At 42.4% G+C, this 18,917-nt stretch overlaps 3 protein-coding genes and 1 non-coding gene across 7 annotated transcripts; 2 read left to right on the top strand and 2 right to left on the bottom strand.

Moving 5' to 3' along the window:
• Positions 1 to 738: 738 nt before the first annotated feature.
• cox7b (cytochrome c oxidase subunit 7B) lies at positions 739 to 4,184 on the bottom strand. Its single transcript, XM_069709682.1, has 3 exons — positions 4,074 to 4,184; positions 2,100 to 2,215; positions 739 to 941 (listed from the first exon to the last, which is right to left on the bottom strand). Exons 1-3 carry the CDS (start codon positions 4,108 to 4,110, stop codon positions 858 to 860), a joined length of 237 nt encoding a protein of 78 aa, XP_069565783.1. The 5' UTR covers positions 4,111 to 4,184; the 3' UTR covers positions 739 to 857.
• A 443-nt stretch (positions 4,185 to 4,627) lies between these two features.
• Positions 4,628 to 4,738, top strand: trnal-caa (transfer RNA leucine (anticodon CAA)). Its single transcript has 2 exons — positions 4,628 to 4,665; positions 4,693 to 4,738. It is a non-coding gene; the product is annotated as a tRNA-Leu (tRNA).
• A 1,295-nt stretch (positions 4,739 to 6,033) lies between these two features.
• pgrmc1 (progesterone receptor membrane component 1) lies at positions 6,034 to 10,483 on the bottom strand. Its single transcript, XM_069709631.1, has 3 exons — positions 10,141 to 10,483; positions 8,278 to 8,433; positions 6,034 to 6,853 (listed from the first exon to the last, which is right to left on the bottom strand). The coding sequence occupies exons 1-3, from the start codon at positions 10,433 to 10,435 to the stop codon at positions 6,759 to 6,761; spliced, it is 546 nt and encodes a 181-aa protein (XP_069565732.1). The 5' UTR covers positions 10,436 to 10,483; the 3' UTR covers positions 6,034 to 6,758.
• Positions 10,484 to 12,134: 1,651 nt separating this feature from the next.
• rab24 (RAB24, member RAS oncogene family) lies at positions 12,135 to 17,927 on the top strand. Of its 4 annotated transcripts, none has more exons than XM_069709607.1 (9): positions 12,135 to 12,406; positions 13,429 to 13,556; positions 13,712 to 13,780; positions 14,398 to 14,476; positions 14,906 to 14,973; positions 15,229 to 15,328; positions 15,904 to 15,954; positions 16,144 to 16,203; positions 16,974 to 17,927. In XM_069709607.1, the coding sequence occupies exons 2-9, from the start codon at positions 13,440 to 13,442 to the stop codon at positions 17,042 to 17,044; spliced, it is 615 nt and encodes a 204-aa protein (XP_069565708.1). In that variant the 5' UTR covers positions 12,135 to 12,406; positions 13,429 to 13,439; the 3' UTR covers positions 17,045 to 17,927. The 4 variants fall into 4 exon arrangements, with proteins under 4 accessions (XP_069565708.1, XP_069565706.1, XP_069565707.1 ...); XM_069709605.1 differs by having other exon boundaries at positions 12,136 to 12,406; positions 13,375 to 13,556; XM_069709606.1 differs by having other exon boundaries at positions 12,405 to 12,482; positions 13,375 to 13,556.
• Positions 17,928 to 18,917: the final 990 nt, after the last annotated feature.

The following is an 18,917-nucleotide window of genomic DNA, read 5'->3' as shown; positions in this document are numbered from 1 at the left end:
ACTCACGTGACAGCAACCGTCACTTTTCACGAACTCTACTTGTTTCTGTTTTGTCTTTATTCTTCATTTGACTTTATTCTGAGATTTAACTGTATTATTGAAGCAGTTTTTACTCCAGTAAGTTTACATTTGAACAGCTTTAGTTTCTTAAATTTAAGAGTTCACATTTACTTTCTAGAATATGCTGCATTATTACCAAATAAATAAAATGCAGCATGTAAAGCCTCAGTACTCTATCATACTATTTTATAGTTGTATGTTACTACATTAAGGAGTACAATGTTGTACTTTTTACTTTTTAAATTATAAAAAAAAAAATACATCTGTAGTGGTTAAACAGGCGATTCCTGAAGTTGTTGGCTGTTGACTCCTAATAAAACAGAGTTCAGACCGTTTGTCCTCTTTCAGTTGATAAAAGTTCAATAAACGAGACATTTCCCTTTAAAACTTTGCAGACCGTTCCAACAAGGTAAAATGATCCGGTATGTTCCAGAAAAACAAGAAAAAAACTGGACATTTGAACTTTTATTTTCTTATCTTGTGATCCCTCAAATTTCTCTCATTTAATCAATTTATTGCTCTATTTATAAGATCTGAATATTCCTTCAACCTCCGACTCGCAGCAGGAAAACAGACAGGTCTGTAGTTTATTTATCTTTATTTATTCTGTAATATCTAAATTTCTTTTTTGTGATCTGCAGTGATTTTCCCTCTCAGACTCCAAACAGACGCAGCCGGTAGAATCACAAGTTAATTTAATGGGACACAGTAACATGTTGGAATAAACACGTCCGAACGCGCAGATATTCGTTCTTCATCTGTACAATCGGGAGGTTGGTCAGCGGGACCGTCGTCCGTCACTCCTCGGCCTCCCTCCACGGTTTGGGCATCACCTTCCCGACGGGTGACAGGTTCCAGGTGATGTCAGACTGAAACAGCACCTGCAGACACGGGAGACGGTTTCAGGGACGGTCAGGTGATCGCCGGGTCAGACAGGTTCACCCAGGAAGTCAAGATTCATTTAACGGAAAGGAAATTAAAAACAGTTTCGCACTAAAGACGCTGTGTGTGTTTGAGAGAGAGGACAAGGAGGAGGAAGAAGAGGAGGAAGAGGATAAGGAGGAGGAAGGATAGGCGTTTTGAGACCAGAAACTGAAGATGAGGTGTGCGTACAGCAGCGCCCCCTGTTGGTCGTAGATCAGAGGTGGAGGAACACGTCACTGCTGCAGTTCCTAGTTTCTCCCTGACTGTTTGGTTTTATTGATAAAACAAAAAATAGGCTGCGTTTATACATTTATGTTTTAATCAACTATTTATAGTTTTTTTTAGCTGCTGGGATGAATAAAGTATAAAACTATCTATAGCAAGTGTAATATATTTACTGTATGTTTGTTTTGCTGCAATAAAATGACTTTATTGGTAATTAAAGGTAGGTATTTACTTTATTAAAACAGCTGCATGCGGTTAAACAGTGACTCAGCAGGTTTTGTTGTCAGCGTTTGAATTATTGTTCGGTTGTGATTTGTGTTTGAATTTTGTTGCAGTGAATTGTTTGAGCTTTAAATAAGGACTCGATCGTTGTGAGGACAGAACAGGTCGGGCTTTCTTTCTTTTCTGAGGCAGCGAACACGATGCTCAACATTTTAGAAAACGGATAGACTGAAACTTTCTTATAGATTTGGACATTTTATGTCTGACTACAGAAACAGAGTCGCTCGTTGTATTTATTATTTATCGTTATTGAATATCTTGTTTTCTGTTCTTTTTCTATCCTGGTGCAGACGTGAGTGAGCGTTAACATTTCTCTGGGGATTAATATAGTATTTCTGACTTTTATTCTGAAAAGGTCTCCTTCCTAAAAGTGAAAACTCGGCTAGTGACAAAATCTTTCTCGAAGTAATTTATAAAATCTCTCAGCTCTTGAGTTTTGTTCTGTTTCGTTTCCTTCCTGAAACTTTTCTTAACGCTTACGCGACTTTTTCGGAGCCTCACATAAATAAAATGTTTTTCTGGGACTAATTCTTCGTCCTCAGACGTGCAGCGTTCGTTCCTCCCCGCCGTGATCACAGTTTGATCCGTGACACCGATATGTGACTTACGAACGCCCACACGGCCACGCAGAAGCCGACTCCTCCGACCATCATACCCGTGCCGTACTTGGAGTGGAAGTCATCGCGGACGGTGGATCCGTGTCTCACCTGGCGCACGGCCCGGCCTGTAGACAGAGGACGGTCGTCATGGCGATGACTGAACAAACACGCCAAAGCTTTATTCTAATATGAAACTGAAAATAGTCACAAATAGAAAATGAGCACGAATCAGGAAGCAGTAATGAAATGAAAGGAAATAAAAGAGCCGAATTAAATTCCGCCGACTTTTCTGATGACGACGGTCAGTTTTATTTGACTGTAGAGATGAAATCATTTGTGCATTAATCAATTCATCGATCGTCTGACAGAATGATTCATGAACACGTCACCTTTCCATGAAACGTTATTAAATGTGCAAATTAATGGTTTTAAAAGAGCAGTTTATGGCCTCTGTCTTTAATAACAATATACTTTACATTTTGGGATCTTAACTGACTTAATAAAATCAAAATAAAATTAAGAGCCTGAAGCTATTTTGATAACCGATTAACTCTTTCTAAAATTATTTTTCTCTGCAAAAGAAGCCAAAGATTTGCAGTTTCCAGCTTTTTATGAAAATATCTGTAGTTTTAGACAGAAGACGACAGCTGAGATGTCTGTGGGACATTAGAAACATTTATCCATTAATCTAAAGTAATAATTAGTTGTGTTTGAAGAGATTTTATTAGTACAAAGTGTGATAAAGTCCTGCACAAAGTGAACAATGACATCCAGATGAATTAAAGTGTTAATGTCCTTAAATGACCTCTAACACTGAATCTGTGATGGCAGCCAAACATTTATCTGGATTATGATCAAATCTTCCTTCAGTTAAAGTTTGAGGTTGTTGGGAGGCAAACTGTTTATATTCGTTATCTGATGTCGTTGTTTTTAGGTAGGTAGGTAGGTATAGGTAGGTAGGTAGGTAGGTAGAGGTAGGTAGGTAGGTAGAGGTAGGTAGGTAGGTAGGTAGAGGTAGGTAGGTAGGTAGGTAGGTAGGTAGGTATGTATAGGTAGGTAGGTATAGGTAGGTAGAGGTAGGTAGGTAGGTAGGTAGGTAGGTAGGTATGTATAGGTAGGTAGGTAGGTAGGTAGGTATGTATAGGTAGGTAGGTAGGTAGGTAGGTAGGTAGGTAGGTAGGTATAGGTAGGTAGGTAGAGGTAGGTAGGTATGTATAGGTAGGTAGGTAGGTAGGTAGGTATGTGTAGGTAGGTAGGTAGGTATGTATAGGTAGGTAGGTAGGTAGGTAGAGGTAGGTAGGTAGGTAGGTATAGGTAGGTAGGTAGAGGTAGGTAGGTAGGTAGGTATAGGTAGGTAGGTAGGTATAGGTAGGTAGGTAGGTAGGTAGAGGTAGGTAGGTAGGTAGGTATAGGTAGGTAGGTAGGTAGGTAGGTAGAGGTAGGTAGGTAGGTAGGTATAGGTAGGTAGGTAGGTAGGTATAGGTAGGTAGGTAGGTATAGGTAGGTAGGTAGGTAGGTAGGTAGGTAGGTAGGTAGGTATAGGTAGGTAGAGGTAGGTAGGTAGGTAGGTATAGGTAGGTAGGTATAGGTAGGTATGTAGAGTATTTACTTTATTAATCCCTGAGGGGAAATGTTTTCACTACAGCAACATACAGAAGCAGCTCGTGCAACTAGAGAACAACTAGTGCAGTCTGACAAGGAAAATCGAGATAAAAATATATAGCACGTTATAAAGTCTACTTCACACGCATTCACTTGTTTAACTGTCAGGAATCTCTTCAGGACATTTAAATAACCAACAATTCAGACTTTAAGGACGTTTCCGACGCGTCTTGGAGATGCTAATGCTAGCCGGCTAACAGCACGCCGACCGCGGGCACTGAAACAAGCCGACTTTAACACTTTCATCCGGCTGACATCGAACCGCCGCCGCGTCTAAAGACTTCCAGACGAACTCAAACTGTTATTAAACTTCGTCCTTACCGCTGATGTTCACTGCTGCTTTGGCGAACCGGTACATGTTGTCTCCTCTGGCGTCTCCAGATACCCTTGAACAACGGAAGTCCAATATGGCCGCCGCACGTACACACACCGGAAGTTATGCTGCGTTCAAGTCACAATGTTAAATAGGAATTACAAGCTTGTAACATATATTGTAGTTGGTGAAAAACGCTACAAACATCCTATTCATGTAGTTTTTAAAAAAAAAAAAATTAAAAAAAATTGGGCTATAGCTAATCAACTTAATATGTGACCACATTATCGCTCCCTAGTCGAGGGAAGGTTTTTGTGTATTCTTCCTATTCTGCCCACATTTCCTGAATGCAGCATCAGTGCTTTGTGAGCATGCGCAGACAAAGCTAAACGTTATAAATGAAAATGGAGGATAAATTCACACTCAGACATTAATTAGTACGACAAAAGAAACATTTAGGACATTACTACTTATCGTTATTATAAATACAACAACCTATATGATGTAACAATATATTAATTCAGTCTATAAAACTACAAATACCACCCGCTTTGAGAGCCGTGTCAGGATGGCCGAGTGGTCTAAGGCGCCAGACTCAAGGATGATCTCCTTCCGCTCAAACGGGACTTCTGGTCTCCGAATGGAGGCGTGGGTTCGAATCCCACTTCTGACACATTACTTTTGTTTTACTTGACGGTGGCGATCATCAAAATTATACAAATTAGGAAGTCTAATGATTATTAATATCATCGAAATACTGCTTACAAGTAGTTTTTCCAGTGAAACTGTAGCTAAATCACAAAAATTCAACGTTCATTTTACGGCTTTCACGAGTGTTTTTAAATCCCATTTTCTGATAAACTGATGGATCACTCACTTTTTCATCACACTTAATACAAATCTTATAAATAAAGAGGTCATATCAAGGCTTTGTTTTGTAGTTTTTTTTATTATTAAATCAAAACAAATAATTTGAGGATTATAACAGTATGATGAATATTATGTTCGTGCAAACTGGAAATGTTTCCACAGCGATGATGGAGGCAAAGAAAAAACATCATAGTCAAAAAAACTACACTCCAACTTCAGGAGGATAAATTCATATCTGCAGGATTCATTGACTTTGTGATTTCTGGAACAAAAAGGGAGAAAGTTTATATTTCATTATCTGGTCTAAACCGGTCGATGCAGCGGGCGGAGGCTGAACAGCTCTGACTGTGAACTGATCTGGAGGGAGGCGTTTCAGGCTCCCTTCCTTCATCGATTTAGTGTTTTAAAAATGTAAACAAACATCAGCTGATTGGGAAATAAATGAAAGTTAAAGTTCTAGCAGTTCAGTCTCTCTGCTGTTTGAATGAAATTAATGTCTGCATGTTTTAGTTTAAAGAGTTGACTATGGTAATAAATGCTTGGGAGTCCATGCAGATGTGTCACAGCAAAATGTGTAATACACACGCCTGTCCACTAGGGGGAAGCGTTTGTTTGACACGTCTGGTGTCATCTGAGAAGAACAGGAATGTAAATAGAGGCAGGTCACGTATTAAGACCGTTAAAGTCCTTATAAGGAAGCAGGAGGCGTGGCTTGGTGGTGGACTTTTTTGTTTTATTAATATAACTTTGACCCAGGTTTGTTTTTCCCCAAAACCAAAACCATCGGTTTGTGAACGGCCATCTTTTCTTTTTTTTTTTTTTTTTTTAACCAGAATTGACCATATTTGGACGAACTGGGGAGGAGCGAGGATGCTAGCCTACCTATAAGCGGGAACCTGACTGCACCACAGACCTGTCAATCAAACAGCCACACCCCCAAATATAGCTGTGTTTGAGTCCTAATATCTAATGAACGATGGCATTATTTTCAGGAGAGAAGCTGATGCTTTTTTCAATGGGAGCCAGCCCCTAGTGGCCCTCAGTGGTATTACACTTCAAGGCACTTTAGCAGTGGCTTTCCTTTTTAGGGCTTTCAGTCTGCGTTTTTACCCCCACCCAAAGCACATGACACACTTCCCTCTAGTGGACGGACGGATGTACTACGTGTTTTGCAGTGACACTGGTTGGTCCGCATGGTGACAATTAAACGTGGTTAATGGTGAAAAAGTGCACAAGACAGATCTGTAGCAGAGTTTGAAAGGTTTCTCTTCACCTGTTGAAGGAAAATTCTGGTAACGAGTCTGCTGCAGCCTTTTAAAGCTTTTAATGTGAAAAGCCGGAATCATTGCGAACCCTTTGCCTTCGAGTTTGATTAAAAGTAAACAACAATTATTGCCTTTGATGAATTATGGAGGTTTATTTTGAAAAGCTTTAAGAGGCTATGATGCAGGAGACGGAAACAATCATGAAAATAAGACTCTAAAATACCAGAATTTTCCTTGAAATCTGTTGATAATTTCCATCTTTTGAACTGAAACCTACTTCCGGAGATCGTTAGATGAAACTGGCACTAAGAATCATCTGGCAGCTGGTCGAGGTGATGGACCTCCATCTTTAAACTACCCGCAGCAGATTTAACCGTCAGTCGTGTCATGAAACGTTGAATCGATGTCTAACAGCAGCTGCACATCAGATTAACCGTTAATGTCTTCAGATGAATAGAAAGTCCAGGAGTTCGAGAAGTTTTCAGTGAACAGGAAAAACAAACAAACATGAAGGCAATTTCTTGTTTCCGTTTCCCTCTCGTGGCCACGCCTCCTTCTCTAGTCCGCCTTCTTGTCTTTTCCCTCCTCGTCGTCGGTGTACTCGGTCGGCTCCTCTCCGGGTTTCAGAAGATTCCCCACGTAGTCGTACTTAACTGGAAAGGAAGCAAAACACGTTCGGTCACATTCGTCAAAACGCAAAAATATCATTGATCACATTTTATCAGCCAGAAAGTGTTCAAATAAAACCAAGTTGTTCCAGCATCATGTTCACCACTGAGCTGCATCAACTCTTCTTTTAACAACACTCTGGAAACATTTGGGGAACTGAGGAGAACAGTTTCTGGAGTTTTGAAAGTGAAATGTGGTTCCATTCTTGCCCGATATAGGACTTCCTTTGGTATTGGTTTCCTTTGTCATATTATTATTCAAATAATGCTCCAGATGTTTTCAATGATTGACAGGTCTGGACTGCAGGAGGCCAGTTTATCAGCGGACTCTTCTACTAGAGAACCATGCTGTTGGAATACGTGCCGAATGTGGTTGGACGTTGTTCTGCTGAAATAAACAAGACCTTCCCTGAAAGAGACGTTGTCTGGATGGCAGCATATGTTGCTCCAAAACCTGAATATATCATTCAGCATTAATGCTTCCTTCCAGATGTTCAAGCTATAAATTTATAATAAATTTCCCCTCGGGGATTAATAAAGTATATACCTACCTACCTACCTACCTACCTACCCATGCCATGTGCACTAATGCATCCTGTACCATCACAGATGCTGGCTTTAGAACTGAGCTGATAACAAGCTGGATGGTCCCTCTCCTCTTTAACCTGGAGGATGCAGCGTCCATGATTTCCAAACAGAATCTCAGATTGTGATCCATCAGACCTCAGGACAGTTGTCCACTTCACCTCAGTCCATCTTCAATGATCTCGGTCCAGAGAAGGCGGCGGTGTTTCTGGATCATGTTTCTATCTGGTTTCTTCTTTGGAGAGTTTTAACATCATTTGTGGACGCAGCGATGAACTGTGTTCACAGACGATGGTTTTCACAAGTGTTCCTGAGCCCATGCAGTGATTTCCACTCCAGAATAGTGTGTTTTTAATGCAGTGCTGCCTGAGGGCCCGAAGATCACCACCATCCAATATTGGTTTCCAGCCTTGTCCCTTGTGTTCAGAGATTTCTCCAGATTCTCTGAATCTTTTAATGATATTATGAACCGTAGACGATGAAATCCACTAATTCTTTGTAGTTTTACGTTGAGGAACATTATTCTGAGATTGTTGAACTATTTTCCAACACAGTCTTTCAGAGTGGTGAACCTCTCCCCATCTTCACTGCTGAGAGACTCTGCCTCTCTGAAATCATCTTTTTATACCCGATCATGTTACTGATCTGTTGATCTGTTGTCATGGTAACATGTTCCACCAGGTGATTTTTTTTTTTTTTTTTTTTAATCTTTACACAACTTTTACAGTCTTTTGTTGACCCTGTCACAACTTTTTAGAGATATGTTGCTGCCATCAAATTCAAAATGAGAAGATATTTTTGTGAACGTGATGCTGAGCACTCACAGGTGAACTGAGCCTCCCACTCGGCGAGGCTCTCCTGCTGCATCGCGTTCAGGTCCGACAGCTCGTCGTATTCGTCCTTCACGGCCTCCTTCTCCAGGCAAAACGTGGCCAAACCTCTGGACGCATCTCGGCCCCCGAAGACGCCGTACGGCCCGTCTGCAACGCGGCAAACACACACACACACAAACAGAGTGTGGATTACATTTCATTACATTTACCTGACGCTTCAGTCCAAAGCGACTTACTAGAAGTACATTTCAACCATGTGTATCAATCCGCAGATGAAAATAGTCCCAAGAAAATCCCTGTTTCCTCCTGTTAGAGAGAAGTCGTCTGAAAGGGTCTTTTTACTGAATGAAAACATGTCTGTCACGTGATTTTAAAGATTCACAGGAAACAAAAGGTAAACTGAAGCTTTTTAACTGTAAGATAAATATTAAATATAAACATCACCAGCCGCTTCAAACTCTGTGGATGAAACTAAAACAAAAAATATTCAGTCTGCTCAGAAAAGTTTTAAGAGTTTTAATTATTACCCAACTCAGACAGCAGTGAAATATTAACAGTATGTTTTATATTTGAAAATAAATATTCTGCATGATTAACAGATATTAAACTGATGAAGATAGTTCTAGGAATCTTTTTTTTATCGTGTATCAAACTGAAAAGATGTTTTTCTCTTTTGGAAACAGAAGGGTGAAATTTTAAGGACGTACTTTGTCTTTATTTCGCTGATTTATTTTGAATTTATTGATAGTTATTTAGTCTATAAAAGGACATAAAGCAGAAAAAAAAAAGTATTTTTTTTTTCGTCCTCAGACATTTTGGCATTTGTGTTAAATAAAAGGAAATCACAGTAACCTGAGTATTACAGAGCTGTTAGAGCACCACCTGTAGAAATAAAAGAAAGTGTGCAGGACTTCAGGTGTGTTTGCCAGCAGCAGATATCATCAGAGGTCAGAGGTTACTCACAACAGAGGTTACCACCAGAGATCAGCTATAAACACAGAGGTCCCACTCTGTTCCCGAACACGGTGACGGGACAGAGACGGTTTATAATGTTTATAATGTTTATAATGTTTATAATGTTTTCTTTTCTTGCAGTGACGAGATGATAAATTAATAACCTGTCAGTGAATGAGAAGCAGCTGCTTCTAAAAAGTGATTAATCAGCAAACTTTCAGGGCTAGGATGGGCAATACAAACAGGACGTCTGTCATCTGTCTTTGAACTCTGGACCTGTTGGACACGCTCCAGGACAAATGTTTAATAAACACTCGCACATTGATTAAACGTAGATAAATGACTGACAGCTACACAGATGAGCCCAAACTGCTGAATCAGCAGTCTGTGCACCAGTGAAGTGAAACACCTGAACTGATGTAGTTTATGTTGTTCAGCGTTTCTGCTTCGATAATAATTATTTAATATTATTTTTTTGTATTATTTTGTTACTGATATTATTTACTTTGCCCCAGGGTCTATTAAACTAATTAATAAACTACATAAAGACTTGATAAATACTCTATTCCTGTCAAAATAAATCAAATCTGATAATTAAATTAGAATTAAAAGTTCGTTGCTCGTGAGGAGAAGTGATCTCTGCAGGAGACGATCTTTGTTTTGAAGGCTCGCGCGGCCCCCTGCTGTGAAGAGAAGGGGGCGTGGCGCCAGCAGCTTCCGGTTACAAAAGTCCGACAGTTGAAGTGAAACACGAACTTCCGTCAACGAATCAACCGAATTCACGCGAAACCGTCGCCTCGCGCGCTGCCGTCCGTGACGTAGCAACCAGCTCAACACGACCGGAGGACAAGAAGGTTTCACGCGCAAACACCTGAACGTGCGCAGCTCGCGCGGCGCTACCTGGTCCGTAGAACTTCTTCCCCCGGGTCACGTCGAACACTTTCCCGCCGACGGCCATGAGGATCCGCGGATCCTGGACGCCGTCGTACGGCCTCAGCTCGGCCAGGCTGAAGTCCTTCCTCTTCAGCCTGGGCAGCGGTTTCTCCGCCTCGCCGAGCTCCGGCGGTTTGTCCCCGCGGAGGATCTTGTAGAGCAGGAACAGGCAGAGGCTCAGCAGCGTCAGGTTCAGCGGCGACGTGAAGATCTCCTGGAGAATCCCCCCTGAAGTCCCGTCGCTTCCCTCTGCTTCAGCCATGTTGGCGTCTCTCCGCCCGACCAGTGAGGTCCGGCGGAGCCTCCCGACCAGGGGGCGTGGCCTGGGGTGGGCGTGGCCTGGGGCGTGGCTTATCAATTATCAAACTATTTATATAGCAGTAAGTTCCCTACAATAAAAAACAATTAAAACAGACCCCCCCCCCACCACACACACACACACACACACAGACACACACACACAGACACACACACACACACACAGACAGACACACACACACACAGACACACAAAGACACAGACACACACACACTCACACAGACACACACAGACACATACACAGACACACACTCACACACACTCACACAGACACACACAGACACACACACACTCACACACAAAGACAGACACACACACACACACTCACAGACACACACTCACACACACACACAGACACACACAGACACACTCACACACACACAGACACACACACACACAGACACACACACACACACACAGACACACACACACTCACACACACACTCACACTCACACACACACAGACACACACACACACAGACACACTCACACACACACTCACAGACACACACACAGACACACACACACTCACACACACTCACACACACACTCACACACACTCACACACACACACTCACACACACAGACACACACACACACAGACACACACTCACACACACACACAGACACATCACACACACACACACACACACACACACACTCACACACACTCACACACACACACACACACACACACACACACACACACACACACACACACACACACACACACACACACACACACTCACACACACACACATTAAAGAACAGAATCATTTGAACTCAGGAAACACCAGATGGAGGAATTAGAGTTAAATAAAATACAAAAATAAAGTATAAGGTTTTGCCAAATAAAATGTAAAAACAAAGTCAACTAAATCAATAGAATTCACTTAAAAGCTAAATAAAAGACTATATAATTATATCAAGAAGGAAAACTGAGGAAAAAAATAGATAATTAAAATAAAAGATCAAGTCTAAAAGTGTAAAGAAATATTTAGTACTGCATACAACTTCTTTCCTGATTTTTATTTTTTAAAGAGCTTTATTCTTTACAGGATTGCACAACTTCCAACGGCTTATTGTTGGTATCAATACAAATATCTGATGAAAACATGACAGCACGAAATCAGGATCAACGTAAGGGAGGAGAGGGCTGTGAGTCCTGAACCAATCAGCTTTCAGCCTCACTGCCATGAACCAATCAGCTTTCAGCCTCACTGCCATGAACCAATCAGCTTTCAGCCTCACTGCCACTGGTTTCTTCTTTTAATTTTACTGGCGGTTCTCAAACAGCTTTTGGATTCATTACTGCCACCTACTGATCTAAACTGGAGTAAAGACCGAACCTCTAACAATTATACCAAAGAAATAAAATAAAATAAAACCACAACAGACACAAATAAATGAATTAAAAAGGAAACGAATGAATGCAAAAATAACTAAATAAATAAAACCGTGTACTTAATGTGATCATTTTCCAGCCAAGATTTTGTATAAACGTGGAATTTATTCAATAAATTTTGAAAACAGAAGAAAAATAAATATAATTCTTTAAAAACTTTCCAACTTCCGGTGATTGTCTCATGCATTTAGGTCACTTCCGGCTCCTGGAAACCACCTCTCGCGGCTCTTTGGTTCCACCCATACAAACAAAGCTCAGCTGGAGAAAGCGTCTCGCGGCACCGTCGCCGGTAAACGGGACACGAGCTCATGTAAACCCGCCTGTTCCGGTAACATTAGCCGAGCTAGCCTCCTCTCTCCGTCTCCAACACCCCGCCCGGCCCGGCAGACATGTCGAGCGAGCTGGCCGCCACCGGGTTCACGGTAAAACGGGTCTGTTAGGCGGAAGTTGTCCCCGGTTGGGCTCGTGCTCGTGCTCGGAGACGAGCAGAGATTCGTTGGTGAAGCTCAGGTGAGTTTTACCGGGAGTGCGCTGCGGTTGGCCCGGTGAGCTGAGCTCGGACACCCCGCTGTGTCGGTGATCTGAGGTGCGTTTGATTTATTCAGAGAAACGAGTCCGCAGACAAACCGGAACGGAAGCTGGACCCCATTTTCCTCAAAGTTTTCACAAAACTTCTTTATTTTTTTGTCTTTTTATTAACTGTAACTTCCGGTGTTTTTTATTGAGAGCTGGTGTTTGTTGTTTTTAGGGTTAATTCACGCCCGTTAAAGCCGAAGCTGGAGTTGTACTGCTGACTGTACTTCATGTACCGGACTGGGGCTTGTTGTTGTCAGGGCAGGGCGAGTCAAGCTGAGGCCCGCGGACCAGATACGACCCGTTTGAACGAAGCTGCCTGTCTGTTTTCACCTTGAACAAATACGGATATTAATCTGCTATTAGCACCTTATATTTGACTGGAATTGTTTTTTATTGTATTATAAACTGTTTTACTTAATTCGTAATATGTCTATTATCATTAAGAGTTATTTATAGCCGTTATTTACCAAAATATTCTGTGATTTTCTATCTGGCCCTCTTGATATTGAGTTTGAACAGCCTTAACTGTCAGTTTAAAATAGACTTTGACATCATTTAAAGTTTCACAGTAAAAGTTGACGGTTGGGCGGGGCATCTGACAGTACCGGGCTGAGGTGGGCGGGGCATCTGACAGTACCGGGCTGAGGTGGGCGGGGCATCTGACAGTACCGGGCTGAGGTGGGCGGGGCATCTGACAGTACCGGGCTGAGGTGGGCGGGGCATCTGACAGTACCGGGCTCAGAGGTGGAGGTGTTTCGACCAGTTGGAGTGAGGAGAGCAGAGAGAGAAAAAGAACAGCATCGAGATCCAAGACTCTAATATCGACATATTAATCAATCAGTGCTGATGTTGAGTTCGTCCTGAGTGACAGCTCTAACTCTCCCGTCCTGTCTTCACCACAGACTTACTTTGCCCTGTCGCTGCTGCCCTGTCCTTGGCTCCTCCCCCTCCTCCAGACGCCGTTACCATGAGCGCGATGCGGGTGGACGCCAAAGTGGTGATGCTGGGGAAGGAGAGCGTGGGGAAGACCAGCCTGGTGGAGAGATACGTCCACCACCGCTTCCTGGTCGGCCCGTACCAGAACGTGAGTGTCAGCTGATCTCCTCTCAGGCTGTGTGAAAGGAGGGTGGTTTTGAACGCGGTGCCCCCGGGGAGGTCAAAGGTCACAGAGGCTGAAACTCGTGATCAGCTGATCGTTTCCCGCCTCCGACCTAACCTGTGCTCCGTTTTCCTCCTCAGACCATCGGAGCTGCTTTCGTGGCCAAACCGATCCTGGTGAGAGAGAAGGTCATCACTCTGGGCATCTGGGTGAGTCTTCTTCAACCTCCTCTCTGAGCAGGGTGCACGATGAGTTCAAGGACCGTTGGAAAGTACAGCTCTCAGCTACCGATTCTGTTTAATACTGTAAAAGCAACCCAGAACCTTCTACAGACTCTAAGGCTCTTTGGGATCATTTAATCCAGGTTTTACCGGTCTATGTAAACTAGGTTTAGATGTGAAACAGGTCTTATGTGATCTAGGTGAAGAAAAAAGCAGTGAAATGTCACTTTGTAACATTTTCACAAACATAATAAAGGGTTTAAAAATCAGAAACTGTGTTTTAAAGAATCTTAATTGAATTTAATCCAGGTTTGACTAATTTAAATAAAGTGGTTTTAGATGTGGACCAGGTCTAATGTGGTCAAGATGTGAAAAAAAATCCAGTGAAATGTCCCTTTTTTTCCATTTTCATGAATAGAATAAAGGTTTCAGACTCAAAAATGTGTTTTTTACACCATGTCTGTCTGTCTGCCTGCCTGTCTGCCTGTCTGTCTGTCTGTCTGCCTGCCTGCCTGTCTGTCTGTCTGTCTGCCTGCCTGCCTGTCTGTCTGTCTGTCTGTCTGCCTGTCTGTCTGTCTGTCTGCCTGCCTGTCTGTCTGTCTCAGGACACGGCTGGATCCGAGCGATACGAAGCCATGAGCAGGATCTATTACAGAGGAGCTCGAGCCGCCATCGTCTGCTATGGTACACACACACACACACACACACACACACACACACACACACACACACACACACACACACACACACACACACACACACACACACACACACACACACTGCTAGAAGGCCCTGAACACAGCAGGAAGTACCATCCATCCTGATCCCATCAGCTCCTCCATCTCTGTGCAAACAGACATCACACACATGAAAAGAAAGAAGAGGAAGCAGCAGGTTTCTATTTAAACATCTGCGGTTTGTAATTCACAACCTGCACCGTCAGACCCGATCACGTCGGTTCAGGTTTAACCGTCGATGTGTTGAAGGGATACCACGAGAATCTGGACACACCGTATGAGAAGATTAAAAACGGATGCTCTTTAATCCAGTTTGATGAAGATTTAATCCATCAGACATGTTGACGTGATGAACAAGATGTTGTTCCTCTTCCAGATCTGACCGACAGCAGCAGCTTCCAGAGAGCTCGCTTCTGGGTCAAAGAGCTGCAGAACTGTGAGGAGGTGAGACGGGTGTTGAAGTCTGATTTAAAACAGATGGAGGGTTTATTTACAGTCTGAGAACGCAGCTTCTTCCTGTGTGAATAAAAAAAACATCATTATGAGTCTGAGCAGCTGTTAGAGACACATTCAGTCTGAAAAGCTTCAACATTCAGATGTTAGTTACATAGTGTGTGTGTGTGTGTGTGTGTGTGTGTGTGTGTGTGTGTGTGTGTGTGTGTGTGTGTGTGTGTGTGTGTGTGTGTGTGTGTCCTGCAGCACTGTAAGATCTACCTGTGCGGCACCAAGAGCGACCTGATCGAAGGAGACCGCAGCCTGCGTCAGATCGACTTCCACGACATTCAGGACTTCGCTGAAGGTCGGTGGAGAAGAAGGTTGTGGTGAAACTGCCGACATGTTGATGTGATCACAACCACAGACTGTTTCTAAAAGAGTTCGTAGCTTCAGGTCTGTAAAATGGTTCTGATCCAGAAGTGTCTTCAGCTGCAATACCAGCGAGTGCCACTAGAGGTCGGCTCCAAAAAGCCTCCGGCTCCATAGACTCCCATTCAACTTCTCTCATCAAATCCAAAGTGAATAAAATGTGTCCATCAGTTATCTCGGTGTTGTTAGCTAAAGTCACTCCTTCTTCTTAGTTTTCTGGAGGTCCATCTGAAAATAATCCCTCATTCATTAGAAAAGAAGATTCAAGAAGACCTGTTTTTGGGGGCGTGTCTGTTTGATTGACAGGTCTGTCATAGGTTAAGTAAAGAGATTTTTCCTCCAGAAATGGAGCCGTGTCGACAGAGTTCATGATTCAAACCTGGTTTTTCCATTTACGTGCTCCTTATTTAAAACTGGAAAAGTCCGATGTGTGAAAACGCTGGACGTCTACAGGAAGTGAAGAAACCTCGATCAGCTTCTCAAACTGACTGAACTGTTTTATATCGACAGAAATCGGAGCGCAGAACTTCGACACCTCCAGTAAAACAGGAAGTAACGTCGGTGAGTTCCTCGTTGAAAATCCCAGTTCCACTCATTCAGGGTTTGTAGATAGAGGAAGTGGTGATTTTGTAAAATGTGGGTTTGTTTCAAACGTGTCACTTCCAGTTAGTTCCTGAGGAAAGACTCGGATTTCATCCAGTTTAAGAGTTCCTCACCGATATGAACTTCAGGCTTCTTCCTGTTTTCCAGACGAGTTGTTCCAGAAAGTGGCCGAGGATTACAACAGCAGCGCCTTCCAGTACATGACAGGTGAGTCTTCAGGTGTATGAATCCTCTTTGTCTTCTTAAGATGGTGAAGAAGAGCTGAAGCTGAAAGATCAGTGAGTTTCATACGTTTTGTTATTTATGTTTTACATTTTCAATCAGTGATAGAAAAGTGCTGTTTCAACACGTTACAAGAAGTCTGGACGCCTTTAGATAATCCAACCGGTCTTCTGTTTAAATCATAGATTTACAGACACGCAGCAAAAATATCAGGATTTCAGATTCTGATTGACCCAAATACGTATAAACAGAAACTAACAGCTGATCCCTGAGGAACACCTTCCATTCACAGAATGGAAACTATCTCTGACCAATAGTTTAAAACCAAGTGTCATCCATCAGTGATGTCATCATCCATCAGTGATATCATCATCCATCAGTGATGTCATCATCCATCAGTGATGTCATCGTTGGTTTGTGAACGTTATGAATCCTCCAGTTCAGATTCTGTCCGTCACCATGTTTGCTAGTTCGGAGCGGTTTGGAGCAGGAAGTGACCATATTTGGACGAGCTGGGGGAGGAGCCAGCGGTGGATCTGACCGATCTGATTGGAAATATGAATAATAAGATCTGATAAGAAAACATCGTTACCACGCTAATTATGACGCTACAGCCAGTTAGCTTAGCTTAGCTTAGCACACACAGGAAACAGTTGTAATGAAATCTGCTGACTAAAACTTGTGAAGCTCTTTTTTTAATCTGTATAAAAACTAGTTTCCATATAAAGGCTTCATCTCACCTCCTTTTGTTTCAGCCGAGGAAACGGGTGTCGACTTGGGCCAGAAGAAGGACTCGTATTTTTACTCCTGTTGCCATAACAACTGATGCGGAGCGGCAGGAAGGGAAACGGCTGGAGTCTGAACCCGGATGTGTGCTGGACGGCTGCGACTCATCTCTGGATGTCTTTTCCAAAATCAAACGTACCGTTTGTACCTTGTTCGATGTGTTTATTTCTTTCGTGCCATAAAGAACTGATGGCGACGGGACTTCCTGCAGGACGACCTCCGACCGCGAGGGATTCAAAGAGCAACTCTTTTTTTTGGCACGTTTCATCCTGGTGGTTTTTTGCGGATCTCAGAAACAGCTGCGGTCGTTAAAACGGTAACGAGGGACGGAAGGAGGACACGCGGTCGTTCAGGAGGCCGGATGGTTTGTTTACAGCTGTTACTTTTGTTTACCTCCACCTGTATTTAAGCTCCTTGTGGAAACCCGTCTGTTCGGCCTCCACGCGAGCCAGCTGAGAAGTAACGGGACAAAAACAACAACAACCACTTCAAGGTTCCCGCCCACCGAGTTTGTTTTAACGCATGAATACAAACATCCCGACTGTCGCGGCCTTTAAACCGATCAGACGATCGGTAAAAAAACACTTTTCCGGAGCTTCGGTTCTTTGATGTTTACTCAACAGTACCGCAACTTTTTTGCTACGTGTTAAGAGAACTCCACCTAGCTACCAATTTACCCCAGTGGCAACTCGGGGTACTGCAACATAAATAATCCCCCAGTGGCCTCGAAATAATTTCCCCCAAAGACAGGACGACTGGAACTACAAACAAGGTCACGTATGACTCTTTATGAATGTTTATGAAGTTTTCCCACTAATGTATCAGCAGGAAAACACTAATTTGCGGCGCGAGCCAGGACGCAGTAGGCGCCATCTTCTAACAACACATATCTGATCCGTCGGAAAGTAGAAAACCGCGCTGGTTTTAGGGAAACTTCACTCTTCTCCATTTAATCTTTTTGAAAATTTTAAATGCATCGTTTGGAAATCTGAGCAGAACGATGTCGAACATTGAAAGCAAGAAGTTCCTCCGACGGGACGAAACCCGGTGGGCGAACGTTGAAAGGTACGAACTGTCGGATCGATATCTTACAGATTTATTTAAAGACTGGACTCACTAATTTATTGCCTTTTAAGTTGCGCTGCCAGACGGGGAAACGACCGACGTGTTGCTGCTTCCATGTGTTGATGTTCAATGTGTTTAAATTTTGATGCACAATATTTTTATTGAAGGCTGTTGAAGAGATTTGTTCAAATATGTTCAGTAAAATAAAAAAAAGCTTGTTGGAAGAATGTTTCAAAGCTCCGACGGACCTCAAACTTTGTGACCTTGAACCAGTGTTTTGTTCTTCTGGGTCATATTTAAGCTTTTAATGCATTTAGAAAGAAACACGTTAAAATGTAAAACTTAAGTGTTGCAAATGATCATATCTTTATGAATGAATTACAGCCTGCAGAACTAAACTTAAGGTAGAAAAAGACAACGATGAAATATGAGCTTTGAAAAGGGACGTTACTGCACAGCAAATAAAACCACAAACATCAACTTCCCTTTAAGAGTGAGCATGAAAAAGAAATCTATTTATTTTAAACAAATCAATAAAATCCAAAAAATAAATAATGTATGAATTAGCACTTGGCATGCTAATCAATCATTGTGGAAAACTTAAACATACTTCTGAAATTGTTGATCTATAATAAAAATTGCTGAATAAGGTTTTATGATGGGAGATAAATGTTAACATCATTTCAGTATGTTCAAAGAAAACATTTAACATGTCGTTAGCATTAGCAGCTTTTCACGCAGCTAATTAGCATGCTAATCAGGCTTTAAACAGGTTTTCTGTCCATATTCTGAACTAAACAGGTTTTTCCCTCTAAAGTCAGCAGCTCCACATGAACACATCATTTTAC

Source organism: Brachyistius frenatus, unplaced genomic scaffold (genome assembly GCF_029030835.1).
Source record: "Brachyistius frenatus isolate BFR_SWC_R1_liver_20210118 unplaced genomic scaffold, ASM2903083v1 Contig_84, whole genome shotgun sequence".
In the NCBI taxonomy this organism is placed as follows: Eukaryota; Metazoa; Chordata; class Actinopteri; family Embiotocidae; genus Brachyistius; species Brachyistius frenatus.
The sequence above is the reverse complement of the archived record's forward strand: the minus strand, read 5'-3'. Positions and strand labels throughout refer to the sequence as shown.

Excerpts from the sequence above, each read along its gene's own strand:
- cox7b (XM_069709682.1), bottom strand. The coding sequence starts at position 4,110 with ATGTACCGGTTCGCCAAAGCAGCAGTGAACATCAGCG. Across the intron at positions 2,216-4,073 it reads AGCAGCAGTGAACATCAGCG|GCCGGGCCGTGCGCCAGGTG; the intron begins GTAAGGACGAAG and ends CTCTGTCTACAG. Across the intron at positions 942-2,099 it reads GCGTGGCCGTGTGGGCGTTC|GTGCTGTTTCAGTCTGACAT; the intron begins GTAAGTCACATA and ends CCGTGTCTGCAG.
- pgrmc1 (XM_069709631.1), bottom strand. The coding sequence starts at position 10,435 with ATGGCTGAAGCAGAGGGAAGCGACGGGACTTCAGGGGGGATTCTCCAG. Across the intron at positions 8,434-10,140 it reads GAAGAAGTTCTACGGACCAG|ACGGGCCGTACGGCGTCTTC; the intron begins GTAGCGCCGCGC and ends GCCGCGTTGCAG. Across the intron at positions 6,854-8,277 it reads GTGGGAGGCTCAGTTCACCT|TTAAGTACGACTACGTGGGG; the intron begins GTGAGTGCTCAG and ends CTTCCTTTCCAG.
- rab24 (XM_069709607.1), top strand. The coding sequence starts at position 13,440 with ATGAGCGCGATGCGGGTGGACGCCAAAGTGGTGATGCTGGGGAAGGAG. Across the intron at positions 13,557-13,711 it reads TGGTCGGCCCGTACCAGAAC|ACCATCGGAGCTGCTTTCGT; the intron begins GTGAGTGTCAGC and ends TTTCCTCCTCAG. Across the intron at positions 16,204-16,973 it reads CGCCTTCCAGTACATGACAG|CCGAGGAAACGGGTGTCGAC; the intron begins GTGAGTCTTCAG and ends CTTTTGTTTCAG.